Here is a 21,857-nt window from a genome sequence, read left to right as displayed (position 1 = left end):
GTTTTTTAGACTAATGATTTGACACCAAAAACTAAAAAGAACATTGTTATCAAAGGGTAAAAATGAAAAAATAATTTCAAAAACTTCCCATTCAGATTTTTAATAAATATATTTTTATAGGGATAATCACATAACATTCCAAGCATTATTCAGTTGGAGCTGATTTTCAAAAAGTGCTGAGCCTGATAGCTCCACACTGCCTCACACATTCATTTGACCCATCAACGGCTCAACTAGACCCAAAAGCAGAACTTTACTCTCTTCACAAGTCTGTGGTTATTCTAATGCTTGAGAGAGTTTAGACGCAAGCAGTGAATCACTTTTTATCACACATTCATGCCCACATCATTAGAAAAAAACAATTACAATTAAAATGCATTTCTTTAAAAAATTGCATCTTAACAAATAATAACGAATAATAATAAAAAAAAACTACAAATCAAACAACTCATTGTTTGGTAACTGCTAACATAAGCATAGACAAAAACTGTACATACACTACTCCATCTGGATACAATTTCTTTGCAGATATAAATAAAAATTAAATATAATTCTATGAAGTATTTTTACATACACCTTTCTAAATGGTTATTCTTACATTTAGTTACTTTAAAAAAACAACTAAATTTGCTAAAATACTTGCAGTTATGATATTTGTAGATTTATGTAGGCTAATGAAATGTTTTTTTTTATTAAAAGAGCAGGATAACGCTAAGTTTTCTTCAGATTTATGGTATATGCCAGAACTCAGAATTAGCATTAGCCACAGAAAAGCCACCCAAGTATTTAATTAAACAGAAATCAGAATACATTTTTAAAAATATAAATTAAATTATTCATGAAGTGTAGCACCACATGGATCAATCCAATATTGTACAAGAATTTTTTTCATGCTATACATACAATCTGTTTATATATTTGGAATTATGGAAAAAACAAATTTATTTTAGATCTTAGCCATGTAATGGCACAACTAAAAATCAAACATCAGCAGTTATGTGTATCATTCTACATATGTGCTTACATATATGCTTACACATAATATACACATATTTATAAATACAAAACTTTTACAGGCACAAAATCGTTTTTTATTAACACAAATGGTTTATCACGTCTCTGTTTTAAAACTCAACATTAAAATAATACGGAATAATACATAGACTATTCACTTTTTAAAACTGTCAGTTAATTGTTAAAATATATATATTTGTTATCTGGTGAAATAGAATATAGTTCTACAGGATGTAAATATTAAACCACATTATCACTTATCTCAACTCTTGACATTGCGTAACTATTTATTTTCACAAAAAGATTTCTATGCAGTGAATGAGGTTCTTTAAGAAACTCATTCTGTTAGTATCAATCAAAAATTCTATTGACAAGTTACATATATAAATTTTAATTAAAAAAATAAATGAAACATTTTTACTATAGTGAAATGAATTATGGAGAAGAGACGGAATACCTTACTAATGATTTAAAATTTATTTGATCTTGTTATTAAATTAACTGTAAGACAAGTCACACTTGGTTTAATTACACTATTGTTCCTTCTTACAAAATAAAAAAAAAAAAAACTATGCATAACAAAAACTGTGTTATAAAAATTACAAAGATTGTGCAAAATGTGCATTAAGAAAACCAACAAAAAATGCAAGCTGAAACAAGTTGAATAAAATAAGTATTAGAAAAACACCAGGGAATGTTGAGTGACTTCCCTTAGTGTAGGTAACAAAAAAAAACACCAACTTTTCTTTGAACTACTTTAGCTATGATACAGTGAAGCTGTTACCTGAATTTACTTATTATACATAAATTCAAGTAAAAATGTAATATGAAACATTTGTAGCAACAAAATGAGGGAAAGGAGGCGATGTAAGGTGCTGTTAACAATTGCGACGAATGCTTTTCAGAATTAAAAAAAAATATTTTAAAAGTCAATGTTTAAAAGCCAAAAAATAATTATTTATTAAAATAATAAATAAATGTATGAAATGATATTACTACTATAATGTTATTTTGTTAATAAGTGAGTTTCATTCCAGCATTATTTTACTAGTGAGTAAAATCAGATCTTAATATGCACATTTTATTAATTAGCCATAACAAACTAGAGAAACAAATTAATTAGTAATAACCTAGGCATATAGCTGGTTTGTTTTTAAACCTTGTCCCCGCCCCACCTTCCCCTTGCCTCATGTCACAATGGTGTCTCATCAGTTATCCGGTGGTCTATCGCCAGCGAATCTTCATCTTCGGATATCCTATCCATATCCACACCGGCCCCTGTGTTCATGCCGCTTTCATAGCGAGCCATCTGTTCCTTGCATTCCTCCTTGACACGGCTCAAGAGTCTCTGGAGCTCCCTGTTTTTAGGCGCCAGCCTCAGCGCTTCTAGAATGTCTTGCTGAGCGGATGAGAACTGCCTGTTGATGAACAAGACAAACAGAAGAATAAAATTGTGTTCAAACTCTGATGTAGCCTACAATGTTTACTTATTCAGCTTAGCTTAAAGATTAGGTTAGTAGTTATAAATATCTGATATGGTTTTTGAACAGAAGTGTAAGTAGCCTTCACCATCTTTTACTGTTTGTGTCCAAGACACATTGTGCAGATAAAGTAGAGTTACTCTGTTTTAATGACCTTGGCATACATGGGGATCATTCACCCACCCCACTCCTCTCATGATAGTATTTATGCCAGTATATCATATGTGGTAATACATTGACTTATTTTAAAAGGTGTGTTTTTTTTAGATGCTTATTATCTAGTTTGGGCTTTTCATCATTGTATTTATGCTAACAATGTTAACCCTCAACTACCAATGAGAAACATGGTATAAAAACACATCTAGAATATTTTATATGGCTGTAAACTTATAAACAATATTTTGCTCAACACAAATACAGTGTCATAAAAATAGAACCTAAACTATTCAAAACTTTAGAAGAGTTACATACTTGTCATCTCTCTTAGCTCGAGCTCTGGCGTAAAAAGCTTCAAAACATTTGGGTCTGATCTCCAGAGCTTTGGTAGCTAAGTCTATCGCAGATTGTAAGTCCTGAAGGATAAATTCAAACAATTTGTGTTATGTGCAAATAATACATTAATTGTTTACAGTTTATTGTACAGTTCATTTACTAATAAGCACTAAAGGCTCGACATCACTTAGCCTACTGTTAATGTGTAGATCACTTAGTTAAAGTAATACAATTTAAAAAATACTTTGACATTTATTGTCATGAAACCACAACCCTATTCATGAAAAGACACATTGAATACAATTATTATCCTTCGAATCTGAAATTTTTCATTTTAGCCACACAAATTTCAAGAACTATTTTATACTTAATATAATACTTACACTTGCACCTTGAGCAATATAACACATTTATATAATGTTTACAACTTAATGCTGAATTGTATTTTTCTTATAATTACACATTGAACAACATAATACTTACATTCATCTTACGCTTACACCTTGAAAGATTGAGAAGAAAGTTCAACCTCAATTCTCTAAACGTCTGGGCTTCCTCAGGACTATTTTCTTTTGGGAATTTTTTCAAGGCGTATTGATATCTCTGTGATGCTTCTTTTATTCTGTTTTTCTGTCAAACATAAATATAATCCACAATTGAAAAAAAAAGTTCATAAAGATCAAGAAAATTGAAAATTCTTGATTATTTTATGTTACTGAAAGAATTGGATTAGACCATCACCTTGTACAGGATGTTACCATCTTCCATCAATTTATTCAACAAGAGAAGTAGCACATCAGTTTTTCCTGCTGCCATTGCCCATGTGTCAGGACCTGAAGTTGTACAAATATCAAATGTGATAGGCAGTAGATAAGTTAAATAATTACTTGATTAAATTCAGTCACATACCACATATTTCTCACACACTATATCAAACATCCAGCCCACTAATACATATCTAATGGTATTGTATTTTGAATTAGGTACCCATCAGAGCTGGGTGGAATCTGGGACATTCTACTGACTTGAACCCGGATTCGAACTTGAGACTTTTGGGTTAGCAGTCCAGCGCTCTACCGCTGAGCCATGTCATTTCAATGTATTATATCTTCAACATAAAAACCAGCAAAAACCTTACCTAGTTTAGCCCCTTTCCTGAGGAAACAAACTATGACTGCTGTGTTCCGTGATGCTATGGCTCTATCCAGGGCACGCATCCCACTCAGGTCTGTGTGTTCTATAGATGTGCCATGGTCTATCAGGAACTGAACCTAGGGAACAAACACAAGACATCACAACAAACAGTAAAATATGTGTTCTATAGATGTTCCATGGTCTATCAGGAACTGAACCTAGGGAACAAACACAAGACATCACAACAAACAGTAAAATATGTGTTCTATAGATGTGCCATGGTCTATCAGGAACTGAACCTAGGGAACAAACACAAGACATCACAACAAACAGTAAAATATGTGTTCTATAGATGTGCCATGGTCTATCAGGAACTGAACCTAGGGAACAAACACAAGACATCACAACAAACAGTAAAATATGTGTTCTATAGATGTGCCATGGTCTATCAGGAACTGAACCTAGGGAACAAACACAAGACATCACAACAAACAGTAAAATATGTGTTCTATAGATGTGCCATGGTCTATCAGGAACTGAACCTAGGGAACAAACACAAGACATCTCAACAAACAGTAAAATATGTGTTCTATAGATGTTCCATGGTCTATCAGGAACTGAACCTAGGGAACAATCACACAAGACATCTCAACAAACAGTAAAATACGCTTAAAGGTCTAGATCACTAAAGTTTATATTATAAACCTTATTCTCTATTTTTAGCAATGTTTACGATGTTTAAATAATTTAATGTTGCTAATTTCTTTATAATTTTAAAACAACCATCACATAACAAACATCATACAATATTCAAACAACCATCACATAGACCCATGTTCTTACAATATTTAAACAACTATCACATAGACACACATTCTTACAATATTAGCATCCCCGTAGAAGGCTGCGAGGTGTAAAGGGCTGCGTCCACTGTTGTCCGTATGATGAATGTCTGACCCGTGCTTGACCAGTGACTCAACAACTGGCATATGACCACGTAGACACGCCCAGCACAGTGCTGTCAGGCCTTCTTTGTCTGTACTTTTCTGGCAGGCACCTGAAGAGTATAAGTTGGAGAGTATAAGTCGGAGAGTATAAATTGGAGAGTATAAGTCGGAGAGTATAAATTGGAGAGTATAAGTCGGAGAGTATAAGTTGGAGAATGTAAGTTGGAGAGTATAAGTTGTAGAGTAGAAGTTGTAGAGTAGAAGTTGTAGAGTATAAGTTGGAGAGTATAAGTTGGAGAGTATAAGTTGGAGAGTAAAATTTTGGAGAGTAAAATTTTGGAGAGTATAAGTTGGAGAGTATAAGTTGGAGAGTATAAGTTGGAGAGTAGAAATATGTGGAAATTGGAAAGTAGAAAATAGATTATTTAGGCAAATGGGGTTATAAAAAAACTTTTTAAAAGAAAACACTTCCTAGTCTAACGTTCATTATGTTTATATTTCTGTTCCATTGCTTTTGTAATTTTTATTTTATTATCTAGAATTTTTTTTTAACTTAATTAAAACGCAAAAGTATCCAGTATTTAATAATTTAAAAAAAATTAATCTAAACACACTAGGCCAAAAATAAGTTAGTCTTCTGTACATGGTGTAAGACATTAATTGATTTTACAAGTTCACCCTAACATGTTCTAAGACTAACCTTTATCCAACAACAAGTTAACCCTAACATGTTCTAAGACTAACCTTTATCCAACAACAAGTCAACCCTAACATGTTCTAAGACTAACCTTTATCCAACAACAAGTTAACCCTAACATGTTCTAAGACTAACCTTTATCCAACAACAAGTTCACCACCCTCACATGCCCCTCCCCTGAAGCAATCATCAGCGGCGTGCGGCCATATTTGTCTGGTGTGGTCAGGTCAGCGCCATTAGCCAGGAGCATATCACAGATTTCCCACCTCCCTGACTTGGCGGCACACAGGAGCGGAGTGAAAGACTTGCTGTTGGAGATTGTCACGTCGGCGCCACACTCCAGCAGAAAGTGTACAGCCTCCTTCCTGCCAAACAGGCATGCAGCTGTCATCGCTGGGGGCAAAAAATTTGATCATGTGACTTTTTAAATAAGATTTTTAAGATTTTTAATAATATAAACAAAAAATGACTCTTTAAAAATGTTGTAACTTAAAATTTTGTAATGATATAAATAAATTACTTTACTAAAAAATTGTGTTCACTTATTTATTGTTTCACATTAACAATAATCCTAATATTTCTTAAAGGTAAAATATTCATCATCAAAAATAACATAATACACACAGCATTTCAGGATTTACATAGAAGTGTCACTTTTACTGTTAGTATTTTTTTTTAAAAATAATTACAGCAGATCATAAAGAAAATGTTTACCAGTTTCTTGCTGCAGGGAGTCAACTAAATTAAGTCTAGAAGCACTGTAAGCTTGGTGTAGGTACTCCAGGATCTGAAAATAGCAATAAAGCAATTAGGCCTTGAGATTAATTTAAGCTAATTAGGTACAGCTATACCTCTTGCTGCATGAATCAAGATAGGGTGTATCAGACAAAAATATAATAAATTTCTATACTCCCAACTCTTATTACCACTAAAAAAATTTCATGTTTTTAATATTTGTTTTAATTAACTAAAATATTTAGTTTACAAATTTTGCTAACAGTTTTAACATAACTGTTAATTTATCTAATTTGGCTTGTAATTGTTTCATTAATCAGCTATGTAAACATTTTATTTGTTATATACTTGTTTTCTGCAGAACTTGATTAATGTGTTAAATAGTTCATTATTCTGATAAAGAATATCATCCATAAATAATGTCATGCTTTTAAAACATTGTTTACATTATCCCCTATCAGCTTCACAAAAAGCCTGAACCCACCTGTAAATGTCCACCTGAACCCACCTGTAAATGTCCACCTGAACCCACCTGTAAATGTCCACCTGAACTCACCTGTAAATTTCTACCTAAACCCACCTGTAAATGTCCACCTGAACCCACCTGTAAATGTCTACCTAAACCCACCTGTAAATGTCTGCAGGTACCCACCTGTAAATGTCCACCTAAACCCACCTGTCCACCTGAACCCACCTGTAAATGTCCACCTGAACCCACCTTTCTACCTAAACCCACCTGTAAATTTCTACCTAAACCCACCTGTAAATGTCCACCTGAACCCACCTGTAAATGTCTACCTGAACCCACCTGTAAATGTCCACCTGAACCCACCTGTAAATGTCTACCTGAACCCACCTGTAAATGTCTGCCTGAACCCACCTGTAAATGTCCACCTGAACCCACCTGTAAATGTCTACCTGAACCCACCTGTAAATGTCCACCTGAACCCACCTGTAAATGTCTACCTGAACTCACCTGTAAATTTCTACCTAAACCCACCTGTAAATGTCCACCTGAACCCACCTGTAAATGTCTACCTAAACCCACCTGTAAATGTCTGCAGGTACCCACCTGTAAATGTCCACCTAAACCCACCTGTAAATGTCCACCTGAACCCACCTTTCTACCTAAACCCACCTGTAAATTTCTACCTAAACCCACCTGTAAATGTCCACCTGAACCCACCTGTAAATGTCCACCTAAACCCACCTGTAAATGTCTGCCTGAACCCACCTGTAAATGTCTGCCTGAACCCACCTGTAAATGTCTACCTGAACCCACCTGTCTACCTGAACCCACCTGTAAATGTCCACCTGAACCCACCTGTAAATGTCCACCTGAACCCACCTGTAAATGTCCACCTGAACCCACCTGTAAATGTCTACCTGAACCCACCTGTAAATGTCTGCCTGAACTCACCTGTAAATGTCCACCTGAACCCACCTGTAAATGTCCACCTGAACCCACCTGTAAATGTCTACCTGAACCCACCTGTAAATGTCCACCTGAACTCACCTTTCTACCTGAACCCACCTGTAAATGTCCACCTGAACCCACCTGTAAATGTCCACCTGAACCCACCTGTAAATGTCCACCTGAACCCACCTGTAAATGTCCACCTGAACCCACCTGTAAATGTCTACCTGAACCCACCTGTCTGCCTGAACCCACCTGTAAATGTCCACCTGAACTCACCTGTAAATGTCCACCTGAACCCACCTGTAAATGTCTGCCTGAACCCACCTGTAAATGTCCACCTGAACTCACCTGTAAATGTCCACCTGAACCCACCTGTCTACCTGAACCCACCTGTAAATGTCCACCTGAACCCACCTGTAAATCTCCACCTGAACCCACCTGTAAATGTCCACCTGAACCCACCTGTAAATGTCTACCTGAACCCACCTGTCTACCTGAACCCACCTGTAAATGTCCACCTGAACTCACCTGTAAATGTCTACCTGAACCCACCTGTAAATGTCCACCTGAACCCACCTGTAAATGTCCACCTAAACCCACCTGTAAATGTCTACCTGAACCCACCTGTAAATGTCTGCCTGAACCCACCTGTAAATGTCCACCTGAACTCACCTGTAAATGTCTACCTGAACCCACCTGTAAATGTCCACCTAAACCCACCTGTAAATGTCCACCTAAACCCACCTGTAAATGTCTACCTGAACCCACCTGTAAATGTCTACCTGAACCCACCTGTAAATGTCTGCCTGAACTCACCTGTCTATTGCCAGTGGCTGCAGCTGCCACAAAGCTCTGGGTGACGGCCTCATCTTTGGTTGGCTCGCCAGTCACCACTGCCCAGTTGCTCTGCAGCAAGAAAACAAGTGCGTCCAGCTGACCGTGGATGACAGCATGTATGGCAGCACACTGGCCTTGGTTGTCCTGCGCAGACAGCTGAAATAGCCAGAAGACAGTTTTGTTAAGTATTCATGCAACAGCTGATGGTTTTCAACAACATGCCATTGTTTAACGATAACAAACCTAATTCAAACCACATCCTATCATTTACAACATCACCCCATAGTTTTAAATGATGTCCCGTAATTTTATACAACATCCCAGAATTTAAACATCCCATATTTTAAAATAATCAAATAATTTAAAATGATATCCCATAGTTGTATACAAAATTCATATATTTTTATACAGAATCCCATAGCTCTATAGTCTATACATCATCCTATGGGTATTTTTTACAACTCTTATATACAAGAATCCATATTTTTATACAAATTCCCATAGTTTTGAGACATACATATTTTCATTTCAACAGGAATTATAATTGTTCTCAGATTAAACTACCTGTTCTGAATTACAATTATAATTGCTCTAAGATTAAAGTATTAATCCAGCAATATAAATACAACTATTCTCAGATTAAACTACCTGTTCTGAATTCTAGTTACAATTGCTCTAAGATTAAAGTATTAATTCAGCAATATAAAAACAATTGTTCGCATTGCAAGCTACCTGTTCTGTATTATTTAAAGTCACATTCACAGCAAACTGCAGGAGATTTTCAATTAACATTTTTGGAAAAAATGTAAACATTGTTTTTTATCCCCCACAGAAAAATATTGAATTAGACCAGGAAGAATATTTTTTAATTTAATTAATAATTAATAACCTGAATATTTAATTTGCTTTTATGATCAATATGAATAACACTTGCAACACATGTTCTAAAAACAGACATGGAGGGATATGATTTGAAAGAAACAGTAATAACTGGTAGATTGATTCACATGGCAGAGAGAATTGTAAAACTGACACAATCAATCAGTACTGGAGAGCTTTTAAAGCTGCCATCTATATGTGGATAAACTAAAAAATGTGATACAGATTTATTTTACTCACCCTTGCATTTCTCAAACACAGCATTCTCATGACGTCACGGTGTCCTGCTGCGGCCGCGTGACACAGTGGTGTCATGGAGGTGTCAGAGGTGGCGTTAGGGTCGGCGTTAAACTCCATCAGCAGCGCCACCATGTCTGCGAATCCTTCTCTGGCAGCCACACACAGGAGAGGGGCGTTGTTGAGGTACTCCGTGCGGGTGTTGGGGTTGGCTCCAGAGAGGAGGATCAGTCGGCTCACCTGGACAAAAACATTGGAAAATTTATAGAGCGATTGGACAAAAACATTTTTATCTTGAGTGAAGATGCCCAAACGTTATCTGCCATTGAACGTTTTTGGAAAGGATGTTTGCGAGAATGCAAAAAAACACCCAAAAGGACATTTGCCTAAATGTGATAACAAATTCTAAAGTTCAATTTTCACTGGATTGGTTGATTGAATAATTTGCGATATCACAGAGCAGTCTGATGATTCCAGAGATAGTAACATGAATTTCCCCCCCCCCCCTGTACTCTCACATACTGAGTTGGCACCAAAACTCCCTCCCCTTACCCTGTACTCTCACATACTGGGTTGGCACCAAAACTCCCCCCCCCCCAAAACACACCCACCCTATTTGTGCCGGCACTAAAACAACCACCTGCTCACCCAACATTTCTGCCGATTACCAAATTTAAAATTTTAAAAAAATTCCACTGACCTTGACATTGGGTGAGAAGATGTTCCTGTGAGAGACCAGGGCTGTGTTGAGGCTGTTAGAGCTCAGACACATCCAGTAGGCCTGCATGTCTCTGGACGAGTAGCCCAGCTGGCGACTGATGGTCTTGTAGATGTGGGCCTTCAGGATGTGGTGGCCCAGCTCAATTGTTTTCTCCGGGGGCAGCGGCGCTGACACTCTCGACAGACGGAAAGCCATGAGAGCATGGCCGTTCCTAGAAAAAGAAAAATATAATCAAGTTTATAAAAAAAAACAGAGGAACTAAAAAAAAGATTCCTTCAAATTGCGAATATAAATTTTTTAAATCATAGATATACATAAGGTAAAATTACATGAAACTAAAAAAAAAAAGGTAAAATTTAATTTAAAAAAATTATATGCCTTTGCATAATAATAAAATCTGGCAACAACATAAAAAATGCCACTTGGGGCATTGCTTTTATATTTTACACAAAATTTCAAATAAAATTTTTTTTCAACTGGTTTTATCTTGTAGCTATAAAAAAATATTGCATTCATGTTCAAATTTTTTTCTGTGGTGTTATTACTTCAATCTCTGTACATCTTTTAAGTACAGAAAATGGAAAAAACAGCCAGTCAGCCAAAAAAGAAAGGTAGTCAGCCAAAGTAAAACCCAATGCATAGCAGTTCAGAATCAAAGCACAAACTAAGTTTCTGCTTAGTTACAAGACTTCTTGGATTAAAAAAATAATTAAATTAAAAACTATTTGAGAAGATATTAGGGTCGTCAGGATATTCCCATGCATGCATACAGTTCTTGCACCCTACTTTCCCTGGCTAGTTTTATGCTCACAATTCTTTCTTCTGACATTATAGTTGTCTTTGCCAGCTGGTTTTATTCATAATGTATTCTATTAAAGTTATCTTATCATTCTTTATAAAAAAAACATAATGGAACCTTCTTTTCCCTACACAAAAAACTAATGCAATAACTAATTTGTTAGAACACACCTACAGTCTACCTGGAATTCTAACAAATGATGAGAACATTAAACAAAATTTCGTCTATTTCAGTCCAGCCTTTAAAATTAGCTATTTGAGATTTAAAAAAACCAACAGCCCCTACAGCTAAAACCCAAATATTTTTCCAGCAACAGCTTTAACATTTATAGAGGCTCAGGAAACAATGTGTGAGAATATATAACTGAAATCTTTACATGTGTGTTGGTGAAAAAGGAAGCATATGCTGCGTGGTGGTTGAGTGCATAATGGTGGCAATGTCAGCCCATCTAGTGGGGTTATGTAGTAGAAAATAACAAGTCATCTCAGCCCATCTAGTGGGGTTATGTAGTAGAAAATAACAAGTCATCTCAGCCCATCTAGTGGGGTTATGTAGTAGAAAATAACAAGTCATCTCAGCCCATCTAGTGGGGTTATGTAGTAGAAAATAACAAGTCATCTCAGCCCATCTAGTGTGGTTATGTAGTAGAAAATAACAAGTCATCTCAGCCCATCTAGTGGGGTTATGTAGTAGAAAATAACAAGTCATCTCAGCCCATCTAGTGGGGTTATGTAGTAGAAAATAACAAGTCATCTCAGCCCATCTAGTGGGGTTATGTAGTAGAAAATAACAAGTCATCTCAGCCCATCTAGTGGGGTTATGTAGTAGAAAATAACAAGTCATCTCAGCCCATCTAGTGGGGTTATGTAGTAGAAAATAACAAGTCATCTCAGCCCATCTAGTGGGGTTATGTAGTAGAAAATAACAAGTCATCTCAGCCCATCTAGTGGGGTTATGTAGTAGAAAATAACAAGTCACCGTCAATGATCATTAATTTGTAAATTTAAGTCAAAACACAACACAATTTTAACAATATTAATTGAATAAATAAATAAAAACAATATTAAAAACAAACATTTATGACATAAACTATTAATTTTATTAAACAACAAAATAATTTGCCTTAACATTGCAAATGATTATGTAATGTGGTTTCAAAAAACTTTTTTTTTGTAATTTCTCAACATCCTATTTTATAAATCTGAAGTAAGCCCTATATTTTTTTTATTTTTGGTAAATATCTTTAAATAAAAAAAATAAAAAAATTGAAACAAATTAAATTTAAAAACAAAACTCTCATGTGATGCAATTTGAAATGTTAGATGAAAAAAAGGAAAATCACTCTTTATCTACAGAATTATTTTGAATCCCTCACATGCTGTGGTCTATTTTTGTTATTGAATTTATAAACAAAGTAAACAAAACAAAATAAGTTTTAATACAGCACACTCATTATTTGCAGTAATTCAAAATTGTGTTTAAAAAAAAAAAATCAAAACAAATAATTTAGAATAAGTTGTATTAATATAGAATAACTTCAGTGCAAAACAATAAATTAAATTAAATTAAAAACAAAATAATTTTTAATATTATCCTTTTAGACTAAGAAAAAATAAAACTAATCAAACAACAAGAATTAACTGCAGCACACTGCAGCTTGCCTAGACTTTTCACAGTACACGACATTAAGAAAGTAGTAAACAGGTTCTTATAACAACATAGTTCACGTAAAGCTTCTAAGTCTGATCACAGTGCATCATCAAGCATTCCTACTCTTTTCTTTAGCATTCTTAAAATCAAGTCAGTGGGCTAAACAAAAAGTAATGCTGCAAATGTGATGTGCAAGCTTGATTTGATTAATTAACAAAACAACTGAACAGCCAACAAAAAAAAAATAATGCCTGGATTGGAAATCAAAACTTAACGAGCTATGGAGTGTGGGATACCAATCAAAACTCACCGGTAATCAAAGTCTGCACTGCTGCATAAATAAAACAGTTTCAGGAGTGAGAACAAAATTTTGGAAGAGAAATGTTATTGGAACAAAAAGGCGTGTGCAGATTTATGGAAAATCCTAAACTCCAGTAAATGAAGTCCACTAATAAAAGAAATTAATTTCTGCTATAAATAATAATTAACTAATTAACTTAGTAAAATCAAACAAAAGCAAACAACTGAATTTTGTTGTTGAAATTGTATGTAGCCTACTATTATTATGTAAATTACTAATTGTTGGCAATTACATTATTGCAGTGGTAAGTGGAATGGTTAAGTTACAAAATTTTCAGTGACTATTTTGCTCTCTACTTGTCTTATTGAGACTACTATTGATTTTTTTGTTAAGTTCCTGGGTTGTACACTTATCAAAAGTTAAAATTTTTTTGGGCCAGTTAAAACAAGCCCCATATAACTTCTGTTTAACATTTTATGCCTGACATTTTAAACTTTTGGTTAAACAAAAATAAACTAATCTTAACTTTATAAATACATCTTTCCAGTAATTAATGCAAGTAAATATTTAGGAATAGAATAAGAGACAACACCATTTTTCACTGAAAATAGCCAGCCAATTAAGAATGCAAAGAGTGACAAAATTGAATAAAAAGATATCAAACATACAGAATTCAAGTTAGATCTAAATATAAACTTACCGAAGATCACAAAGAAATTTAGGGGAATCCGTCTCATCTCTCCTGATCAACCATTCCCTGAAAGCTGGGTGAAAAAACATGTACGTGTTGTCATGACGACGGTACAGAAATCCTGCCAGCACATTCATCCTTTGGCAAAAATCTTCCCAGCTGATGTACCTCTGGGTGTATCCTGAGTTGACGGTAAGAAAAATATCCTCCAGGGTCAAAGGGTATAAGGCAGCTAAACAGACCCCCAGGATGGTGGAAACTCGTTCAAACGATCTCACACTGGAGAATCTAATGTTGAAGTGGAGAAGGAAAATCTCCGACAAGTTCACGGGAAGAATTTTATAGTTGGAAGATTTTGGAACAAGCTGACCTCCTTCTATAAGGTCAAGAATGAGCTTTGCATAGAGAAAACTTCCTTTACTTAATCCCTGGATGTGGGAGGAAAACTTCCCCTGCATGTCCTTATCCAGCCGGCCGTTGATGGATATATTGCTGCGGATGGAGGAACTTGTTGAGATTCTGTGCTCCACGTAATCCACAATGTCTTTGGATACATTCTCCGACTGGTCGCCATGCTTATCCAGGAGCACCCGGTGGAACGGCAGGGAGGAAGTGATCTCCTGCAGGGCCGTCTGCACTGTCAGCACCAGTTTCAGCCAGGAGGGGAACTTGTTGGCATGGCGACACACAAACGAGGCTATGGTGTCACCGTAGTCGGGCTTGTGGAATTCTGCCTCGTTTAACGAGTCAATCAAAATAATGCAGCTGTCGGAGAAGATCTTGCCAGCATTCTTTAGCATCCTCAGTGGTTCTAAAATACCTTTCAGGAAAGACAAGGAAGGATTCTGGATACAGTCACGAATACTCAGAAGACTTTGAAGCTGTGGTTCCTGCAATTACACAATTCAAAAGAATTAAAAATTTATTATTTTTATTTTTTTAAATCATGAATTTCAGATTTCCAGATAATTTGATAAAAAGTTTGAAATTTTCATATTTTGAAATTGTATTATACAAAATGTAACTTTAAAAGATTGAAAAAAAAATAGTAACAAAATTTGTAAAAACAGTTAAATTTTCTGAAAAGTGTTCTTTGTTATTTTTGAAAATATATAACATTTTTCTTTAGACCTAGCGATTTTTTGGTCAGATGAAGTCGAGTTCATCTTTCTTTAACCTCTGCATATGAAATGATGGTGTGGTCAGAAATATGCCCAGCAACTTTACTTTTCCCTAATATAAGTGAAGTACCCATCAGAGCTGAGTGGACTCAAGGACGACCTACAGTGACAAGTCTAAACCAAGATCCGAACTCAAGACCTTTGGGTTGCAGCCAAATGCTCTACCATTCGACCATGCAGTCAAATGGTAGACTAAGTAAAATATGCTTGACATCTATTCATGTTTTCAAGCTCTAAGACCAAAGTTTACCTGCAGTAACAGATCTCTATAGGCGGTCAGCTGTGGTGCCCGGGCTAGCTGACCAGCGATGCTGGACACCATGTCTGCGACCATGCAGGTGGAGTTGTTGTCAGCTTGACACAGGTGGTACGCCACCACCTGGAAGCCGAGGCCATTCAAAGCTGCGTAGTCTGTCAGCTGAGAGTTGGAGGCTGTGCGGCTCTGGTGAGCTTGTGAGGGTGGCCCTAGACAAAATAATTTGGTCAATTAAATAGGAAATATGCATTTTTATTATTAAATCTGATAGAAATAGAACCACTTGGCTTTGCATTATTTTGCATGGGATTTTTAAGACACGCTACAGCCAAATTAAATTAATATATCTTAAGGAAAAGTAAACAAATTATATATCTGGCCATAGAGTAGATTTGATTTGTTATTAATGACTTTTAAAAAAAAACTGCTATTTGATTTTGAATAGACACAATAGTAAGACAATGTAAATGTACCTTCTGTTAGCAGTAGCTGACCAATAATTCTTTCTAATTTTATGTAAATAATTTTAGTACTGAGAAACAAGCTGTTCTTCTAATAAAATTAGTGGAAAATTACAGAAGTATGAAGCTGTATTTTTTCTCTTCAAATGTTACTGTAGTGTAGGGTTAGAGTTAGGGTTTGAGATAGGCTCAGGGATAGCATTTATTTAATTTTGTCTTTTTTAATGTAATTTTAATCTATGGTAAGAATAATGGTAGCAGTACTTAAAAAAAACAATAGCCAGCATACAACCAGAATGAATAGTAGGTTTAAAAATAATAAGGTTTAATAAAAACTGTAACTAATTTAAGCATAACAAAACAAATCTCGTGTACTCACTAGGTGGGACAAGACCAGAGTTCCCATCACCAAAACAGCTATGATCAACCAGCTGCTCCACGATGGCTGTTTTACCCGTGCCCAGCCCACCTACGATGACCACACCCCCTGGCTTGGAGACACCCCCACCATCCCCACACAGCACAGTTTCCAGTTCGTTGAACAACCAGGCCCGCCCCACAAACACCGGCTTCCCTTCAGGGTGAGGCACCTCAAACACAAGCGGCTTCAGCTGTAGTTGGGGTGGCTTGATGGGGGTAAACCGGGCTGCAAGAAATTCACATCTACATCATTTTTAGTTGCTCTCATTAATAAATTTAGATTTAATATTTTAATTTATTCTAATTAAGAAATTTACATCAACATAATTTATCATTTCTTAATATTATATGGTGTAACACAGGTAGGGCCTATAAAGTATCAAATATGTTAATAATAATATAATTTCTAGCCATAAAATTAGCAAAAATAAATATTATTTTCAAGTTATTCAAATCTCAATTTTTTTATAAAAATAAAATTAGGCTAAAGACAATTGGTTTTGAAGTTTTTTGAATTCAAAGTAAAGTAACAGATATTTTTTTACTTGTCTATATTTTTGTTATTTTATTATCATTTCTTTCTAATTTATAAAACCTGACAATTTAAAAAAACTTAAACTGAATCTGATTGAAATGAATTAAGTCAGTCTATCATAATTATACAGATTACACATTAAGCCTTAAAGTAACTATGATAAGACCAAAAATAATCCAGTATCAAAAATGCAATGATTAAACACGTGAATTGACATCCACTGAACAAAAATAAAAACAAAGCAAAACTAAAAAAAAAGTAATTAATATAACATTAATGGAACTTCTTGTCTTTTTTTTAATTAAATCAATTAACTACTAGCTAAAATTACAAGCTAAATCTAAGAGTTCTATAGAGCAAACTAACGTCGTCCATCTGTTAATGTGGCTCTAGCTGATCGCCTCAAGGAAGATCTTCTCTTCCCACTAAACATAGGCAATTCTTCTATAGCACCTGGCATAGAGGCTAGAAAATAGTTGACAGCTGGTTAAACAGTGATTTAAATAATTAGATTAATAATACTAAAAAATTGGACTTAGAAATTACAGGTTCAAAACAGAAATTACAAGAATAATAAAATAGTTTTAAAAAAATTTCTAGAAGAAATGTGAAACTTAGAGGAACAAAAAGAGAAGTAAGGGAAAGTATGCGTAAAGAAAAAAATGAAAAACTTAAACAGAGAAAGAACATACAACAATAAGCTTAAAAACTACAAAAATAGATGCGGAGCAAAAAAAAAATTAGAACTGATGACAAGAGATGCAAAATTTACAAACAAAAAATTCAGAAATTAAAATTTTTTAAATTACGGGTAACAAACCAAATATTCAGACATGACAACAAAACATTAATATAAATGCAGACCAAAAAACTAAACATTCGGATATAACAACAACATTACAAAACTTTCAGAATTTACAAAAATTGATGCAGACCATACAACAAAAAACCTGACACCAACAGACACAAATCTTACAAAACCAGATGCAAACAAAACTGTGACACCAACAAACAGAACTCACTAGTGATAGAGTGGGGTCTCTGTGTTGTAGCCTGAGGGCTGACACTACTGGTTGACATCAACGACGTGACACTGTCAGCGCTAAAGTCCCGGGACCCTGCGGGATACAAAGAAGTGGGGTGGGTGCGGAGTCCCAATATGGGCGTGCCCAGTTCGCTCCCGGATGAGGCTGTGCGTGGGGTCAAGACAAATTAAAGGTCAGTGAGTTAATCAAAGCAGGTGCATGTGATTTCAACATTGAGGAAATATAAATATCTCTTCCAGCAAAAATTTTAAACAAAAAAATCGCACTATTTTAACTAAAACTGGTAAGCTAATTAAAAAATAAACGAAATTTCTAACTTAAATTATCTAATTCAAGAATGCTGAAATACAGATAAAAAGCTTTAACACATAAACATAGTCAGATTTTTACACTAACACAAGTGATTGACTAAATAAAAATGATAGCTGCAATGAGGTTTATGCAAATAGTAATCACACAGGTATTGTTAAGTTATTTATTTTAACTGTGAAAAATTATTTGCAACACCAATAACATCTATCTTTTAAACTGCTAAGCAAATAAACTTTAAAAAAATTGGTGGTGGTAGTTAAAAAGCTGCTAGCACAGCAAAACTAATGAAGTGTGCAGAGAAAATGTAGCGGATGATAGAACAGGGAATTATGCAGTGACAGAGTTTGTTTTCCATTTAGTTAAACAACTTTTTTTTGAGCTTGTAAAATTTTGCATGAATTATGCAATACAAAAATTAATATAAATATAACCAACCCTTTAAAGAAACTTTTAATAAGCAGAGTGTTACAGTGAAATTTTTAAAAAAATAATAATATTCGAATGCCCCAAATTGTGAAAGTATAGATGAGCCTTATGTAAAGTTATTTTGCGCTAGTGGAGTTTGTCTTTACCTGTTAAAGTGGACATGGGGCTAGTGTCAGACAGACACCTCTCAGGTGTATGCTCACTGCTAGACAAGGAAGAAATGGTGTTGAAGGCCGCATCACTTTGTGGGGTGTTGGCGGAGCTATCCTGGACACCTGGAGGCGGTGTTGCCCCCAGGGGTGGGACACGGTCACCCAGGAGAAGACCCAGGCGCATCATGAGGTCATTCTGTGCCACGTCAGGGGGAGGGGGAGGTGGACTGTCTTTACCTGGGGAGAAAAATCACATTTGAGACATGAATCATAAACAAAATTAGATACAAATTAAAAACATGTTTAGAAAGAAGTTAAAAACAAAATTTACATTAAAATTAAAAACACATTTTAAAAAGTCTACTAATTAAATACATGTTTTTACATAGAAATTTAAAACAATTTTAGACAAATTTAAAGCACATTATTTTCACACATAGTGGGACAGAGTGGTCTAGCGGTAGAGAGCTGGACTGCTAACCCATAAGTCTCAAGTTCAAATCCGGGTTCAAGTCAGTAGACCGTCCCTGAGTCCACCCAACTCAGATGGGTACCTAACTGACATTAGGGAAAGTAAAGGCCGCTGGGCATAGTGCTGACCACACTATCTCTTCATATGCCGAGGTCACAGAAAAACAAGGGATCTCTACTTCACTTGCCTCATAGACCGTCAGGTTTGAAAGGGAAACTTTACTTATTTTCACATATAGTTACATGTTTATAATGTACTTGTAAGTGCCCTTTGCACTAGATAGGACCTACTCTAATGTAAAGTAAACTCTAGTACATTACACAAGATTGTGTAGGTGGTGTAGTCAAACAGTTTATAGAGAAAGATGACCACAACTAGATTTCTCCTATCAAGGCTGACTTTCTCCTTAGGACACCATGAGCAAAATTTACTTAATTAAAGGTGATTAAATATTTACAGCAATCCTCACTTGGATTAAGGGGGTGACACTAAATTGAAAAGTCACACTATTGACGGACAACAAATGGTTAGCCCAGTTAAAATTAGAATATGGTAGGAGAAGGTAGGTAACTTAATACACCAAAGGAAAAATGAAAAAAAATGATAGGGTGGGGGTGGGGGGTGACATTTTAATGATAGCACCAGGGTGACACTAGTCTTAGTGACACCATTCAACCGAGCATTTTTATTTAATGACAGTTGAAAGCTTAATGTTGTAAACAAAAAATGTTGACTACGATTATCTTGGGGCCTCATGAATAAACAATTTTGACTACGATTATCTAGGGGTCCCATGAACCAATGACTACCATTACTATGGGGGCCCCATGAACAAAAAGTGTTGATTACCATTATCTAGGGTCCCATGAACAAAAAGTGTTGACTACCATTATCAAGGGGTCCCATGAACAAAAATTGTTGACTACCATTTTCTAGGGGTCCCATAAACAAAAAGTGTTGACTACCATTATCTAGGGGTCCAATGAACAAAAAGTGTTGACTACCATTATCTAGGGGTCCCATGAACCATTATCTAAGGGTCCCATGAACAAAAAGTGTTGACTACCATTATCAAGGGGTCCCATGAACAAAAAGTGTTGACTATCATTATCAAGGGGTCCCATGAACAAAAAGTGTTGACTACCATTATCTAGGGGTCCTGCAGAGATGTTGGACTTAGTGCTGACGTCAGGGGACCCTAGGGCTGAGTCACTGCTATAGTGGCTGGGACTTCTGTTGCCATACTGGTAGCCCATTGGCTGCTGGCTGGGCGGGCCTAAAGCTGTGATTGGCTGAAAGTACTTGGGTTTAGCTGGAACAGGTGGCGCCATCTTTGAACCTGAAGAAAAGAGTTTTTAAAAAGACTTGAATTTTATGGAATGAATAGGTAGGTCTATTCTTAAGTCAAAATATACGAGAAAAATCAATGCCTGGTGTGGTTTAACCAGACTCAACCAATGTTGTTTAATTAACCAGTTTTAACCTAAACTATTTAACCAGGTTCAACCTTAACTGTTGAACCATTTTCAACCAAATTTGTATAGATCTAGCATTGTATTTTAATAATTAAAGCTGTTTTGTTTAACCATGTTTAACCAGTAGCGTAGCGAGGGGGGGGGGGAACATATGCCCCCGGACGCCGACCTTAGGGGGCGCCAAAATGGGTCAGATAAATAAATGGAAAGGTTGAGGGGTGTGCAAATCGGAAGTGTGAGGGGGGGGGGGTGCAAATCGAAATCTTGAAGGGGGGGGGGGTGCAAATCGAAAAGTTTGTCCCCGGGCGCCGGGAAGGGTCGCTACGTCTCTGTGTTTAACCTAAGCTGTTCAACCATAGCTGTTTAACTAGTTTCAACTAAAGCTGTTTAGCCTTGTAATGTTCAACCAAAGCTGTTTAACCAGGTTCAACCATTTGCCCAACCACGTCCAAATAGATTTCAAACTCGCATCTCACACGACATACACACACTTAAACCCTTCAAAAACCCGATTCTAGTTTTTTATCAGACACTAGTCACTGGAAAAATATAGCATCGACAAACACTTGTAACTCCCAACACAAGAGAACTGCATCAATTTTTTTTAACACCTTGCCTTATACAAGCAGGCCCCCTCCCCTAGGAATTCGGTCACATTATAAATCTCATTGTTCAAGCTGGTGCTAAGGGTAAATAACTCACGGCTGTTTTCTTTAGATTATTTACCTTTGTCGAACCTACACGTTTAAACAATTACTTTATTTCGTGTTATTATTTCCCTTCCACATTTTGTATGGTTCAAGTAAACTTGTTTTGTGATTCTCGCGTATAGCAGTAATGGGTTGGGTGTTTCGCACCATGGTATACAGAATGTCTGCATGTAATCGAGTAAGAAAACAAACTCAACAATCTGGTTGCGTAGAACAGCTAATCAGGCCGATACAAACAGCATATTTATATATCACATATGTACGATGTTATTGATATGAGTGATATGTAATTCTACACATAGGTCAAACATTCAAGCATGCATGTATATTAATAACGCATGGTGTTTCTTTCTATATAAAAATATATAATTTATAA

At 35.6% G+C, this 21,857-nt stretch overlaps 1 protein-coding gene across 4 annotated transcripts in view; it reads right to left on the bottom strand.

The window, feature by feature from the left end:
• Positions 1 to 83: 83 nt before the first annotated feature.
• LOC131929842 (protein TANC2) overlaps positions 84 to 21,857 on the bottom strand; it is a 46,602-nt gene continuing 24,828 nt past the window's right edge. Inside the window, exons 3-21 of one of the 4 annotated variants that reach the window (XM_059286235.1) lie at positions 20,441 to 20,635; positions 18,819 to 19,061; positions 17,911 to 18,078; positions 17,255 to 17,353; positions 16,313 to 16,579; positions 15,467 to 15,681; positions 14,045 to 14,925; positions 13,354 to 13,374; positions 10,574 to 10,805; positions 9,877 to 10,113; positions 8,737 to 8,913; positions 6,480 to 6,552; positions 5,901 to 6,158; positions 5,003 to 5,178; positions 4,126 to 4,258; positions 3,729 to 3,820; positions 3,471 to 3,617; positions 2,967 to 3,067; positions 84 to 2,432 (exon numbers count right to left, since the gene is read on the bottom strand). In XM_059286235.1, the coding sequence (XP_059142218.1) occupies positions 2,207 to 2,432; positions 2,967 to 3,067; positions 3,471 to 3,617; positions 3,729 to 3,820; positions 4,126 to 4,258; positions 5,003 to 5,178; positions 5,901 to 6,158; positions 6,480 to 6,552; positions 8,737 to 8,913; positions 9,877 to 10,113; positions 10,574 to 10,805; positions 13,354 to 13,374; positions 14,045 to 14,925; positions 15,467 to 15,681; positions 16,313 to 16,579; positions 17,255 to 17,353; positions 17,911 to 18,078; positions 18,819 to 19,061; positions 20,441 to 20,635 (3,941 nt within the window). In that variant the 3' untranslated portion in view covers positions 84 to 2,206. Of the gene's footprint in view, positions 2,433 to 2,966; positions 3,068 to 3,470; positions 3,618 to 3,728; positions 3,821 to 4,125; positions 4,259 to 4,365; positions 4,664 to 5,002; positions 5,179 to 5,900; positions 6,159 to 6,479; positions 6,553 to 8,736; positions 8,914 to 9,876; positions 10,114 to 10,573; positions 10,806 to 13,353; positions 13,375 to 14,044; positions 14,926 to 15,466; positions 15,682 to 16,312; positions 16,580 to 17,254; positions 17,354 to 17,910; positions 18,079 to 18,818; positions 19,062 to 20,440; positions 20,636 to 21,857 lie in introns of those variants that run through there. The other 3 variants (XM_059286237.1, XM_059286236.1, XM_059286238.1) reach the window with 3 other exon arrangements.

This window comes from Physella acuta, unplaced genomic scaffold, assembly GCF_028476545.2.
Source record: "Physella acuta isolate Inbredline_101_S28 unplaced genomic scaffold, ASM2847654v3 ptg001686l, whole genome shotgun sequence".
Lineage (NCBI taxonomy): Eukaryota > Metazoa > Mollusca > Gastropoda > Physidae > Physella > Physella acuta.
Note: the sequence above shows the minus strand (reverse complement) of the source record. Positions and strands in the feature narration are given on the sequence as shown.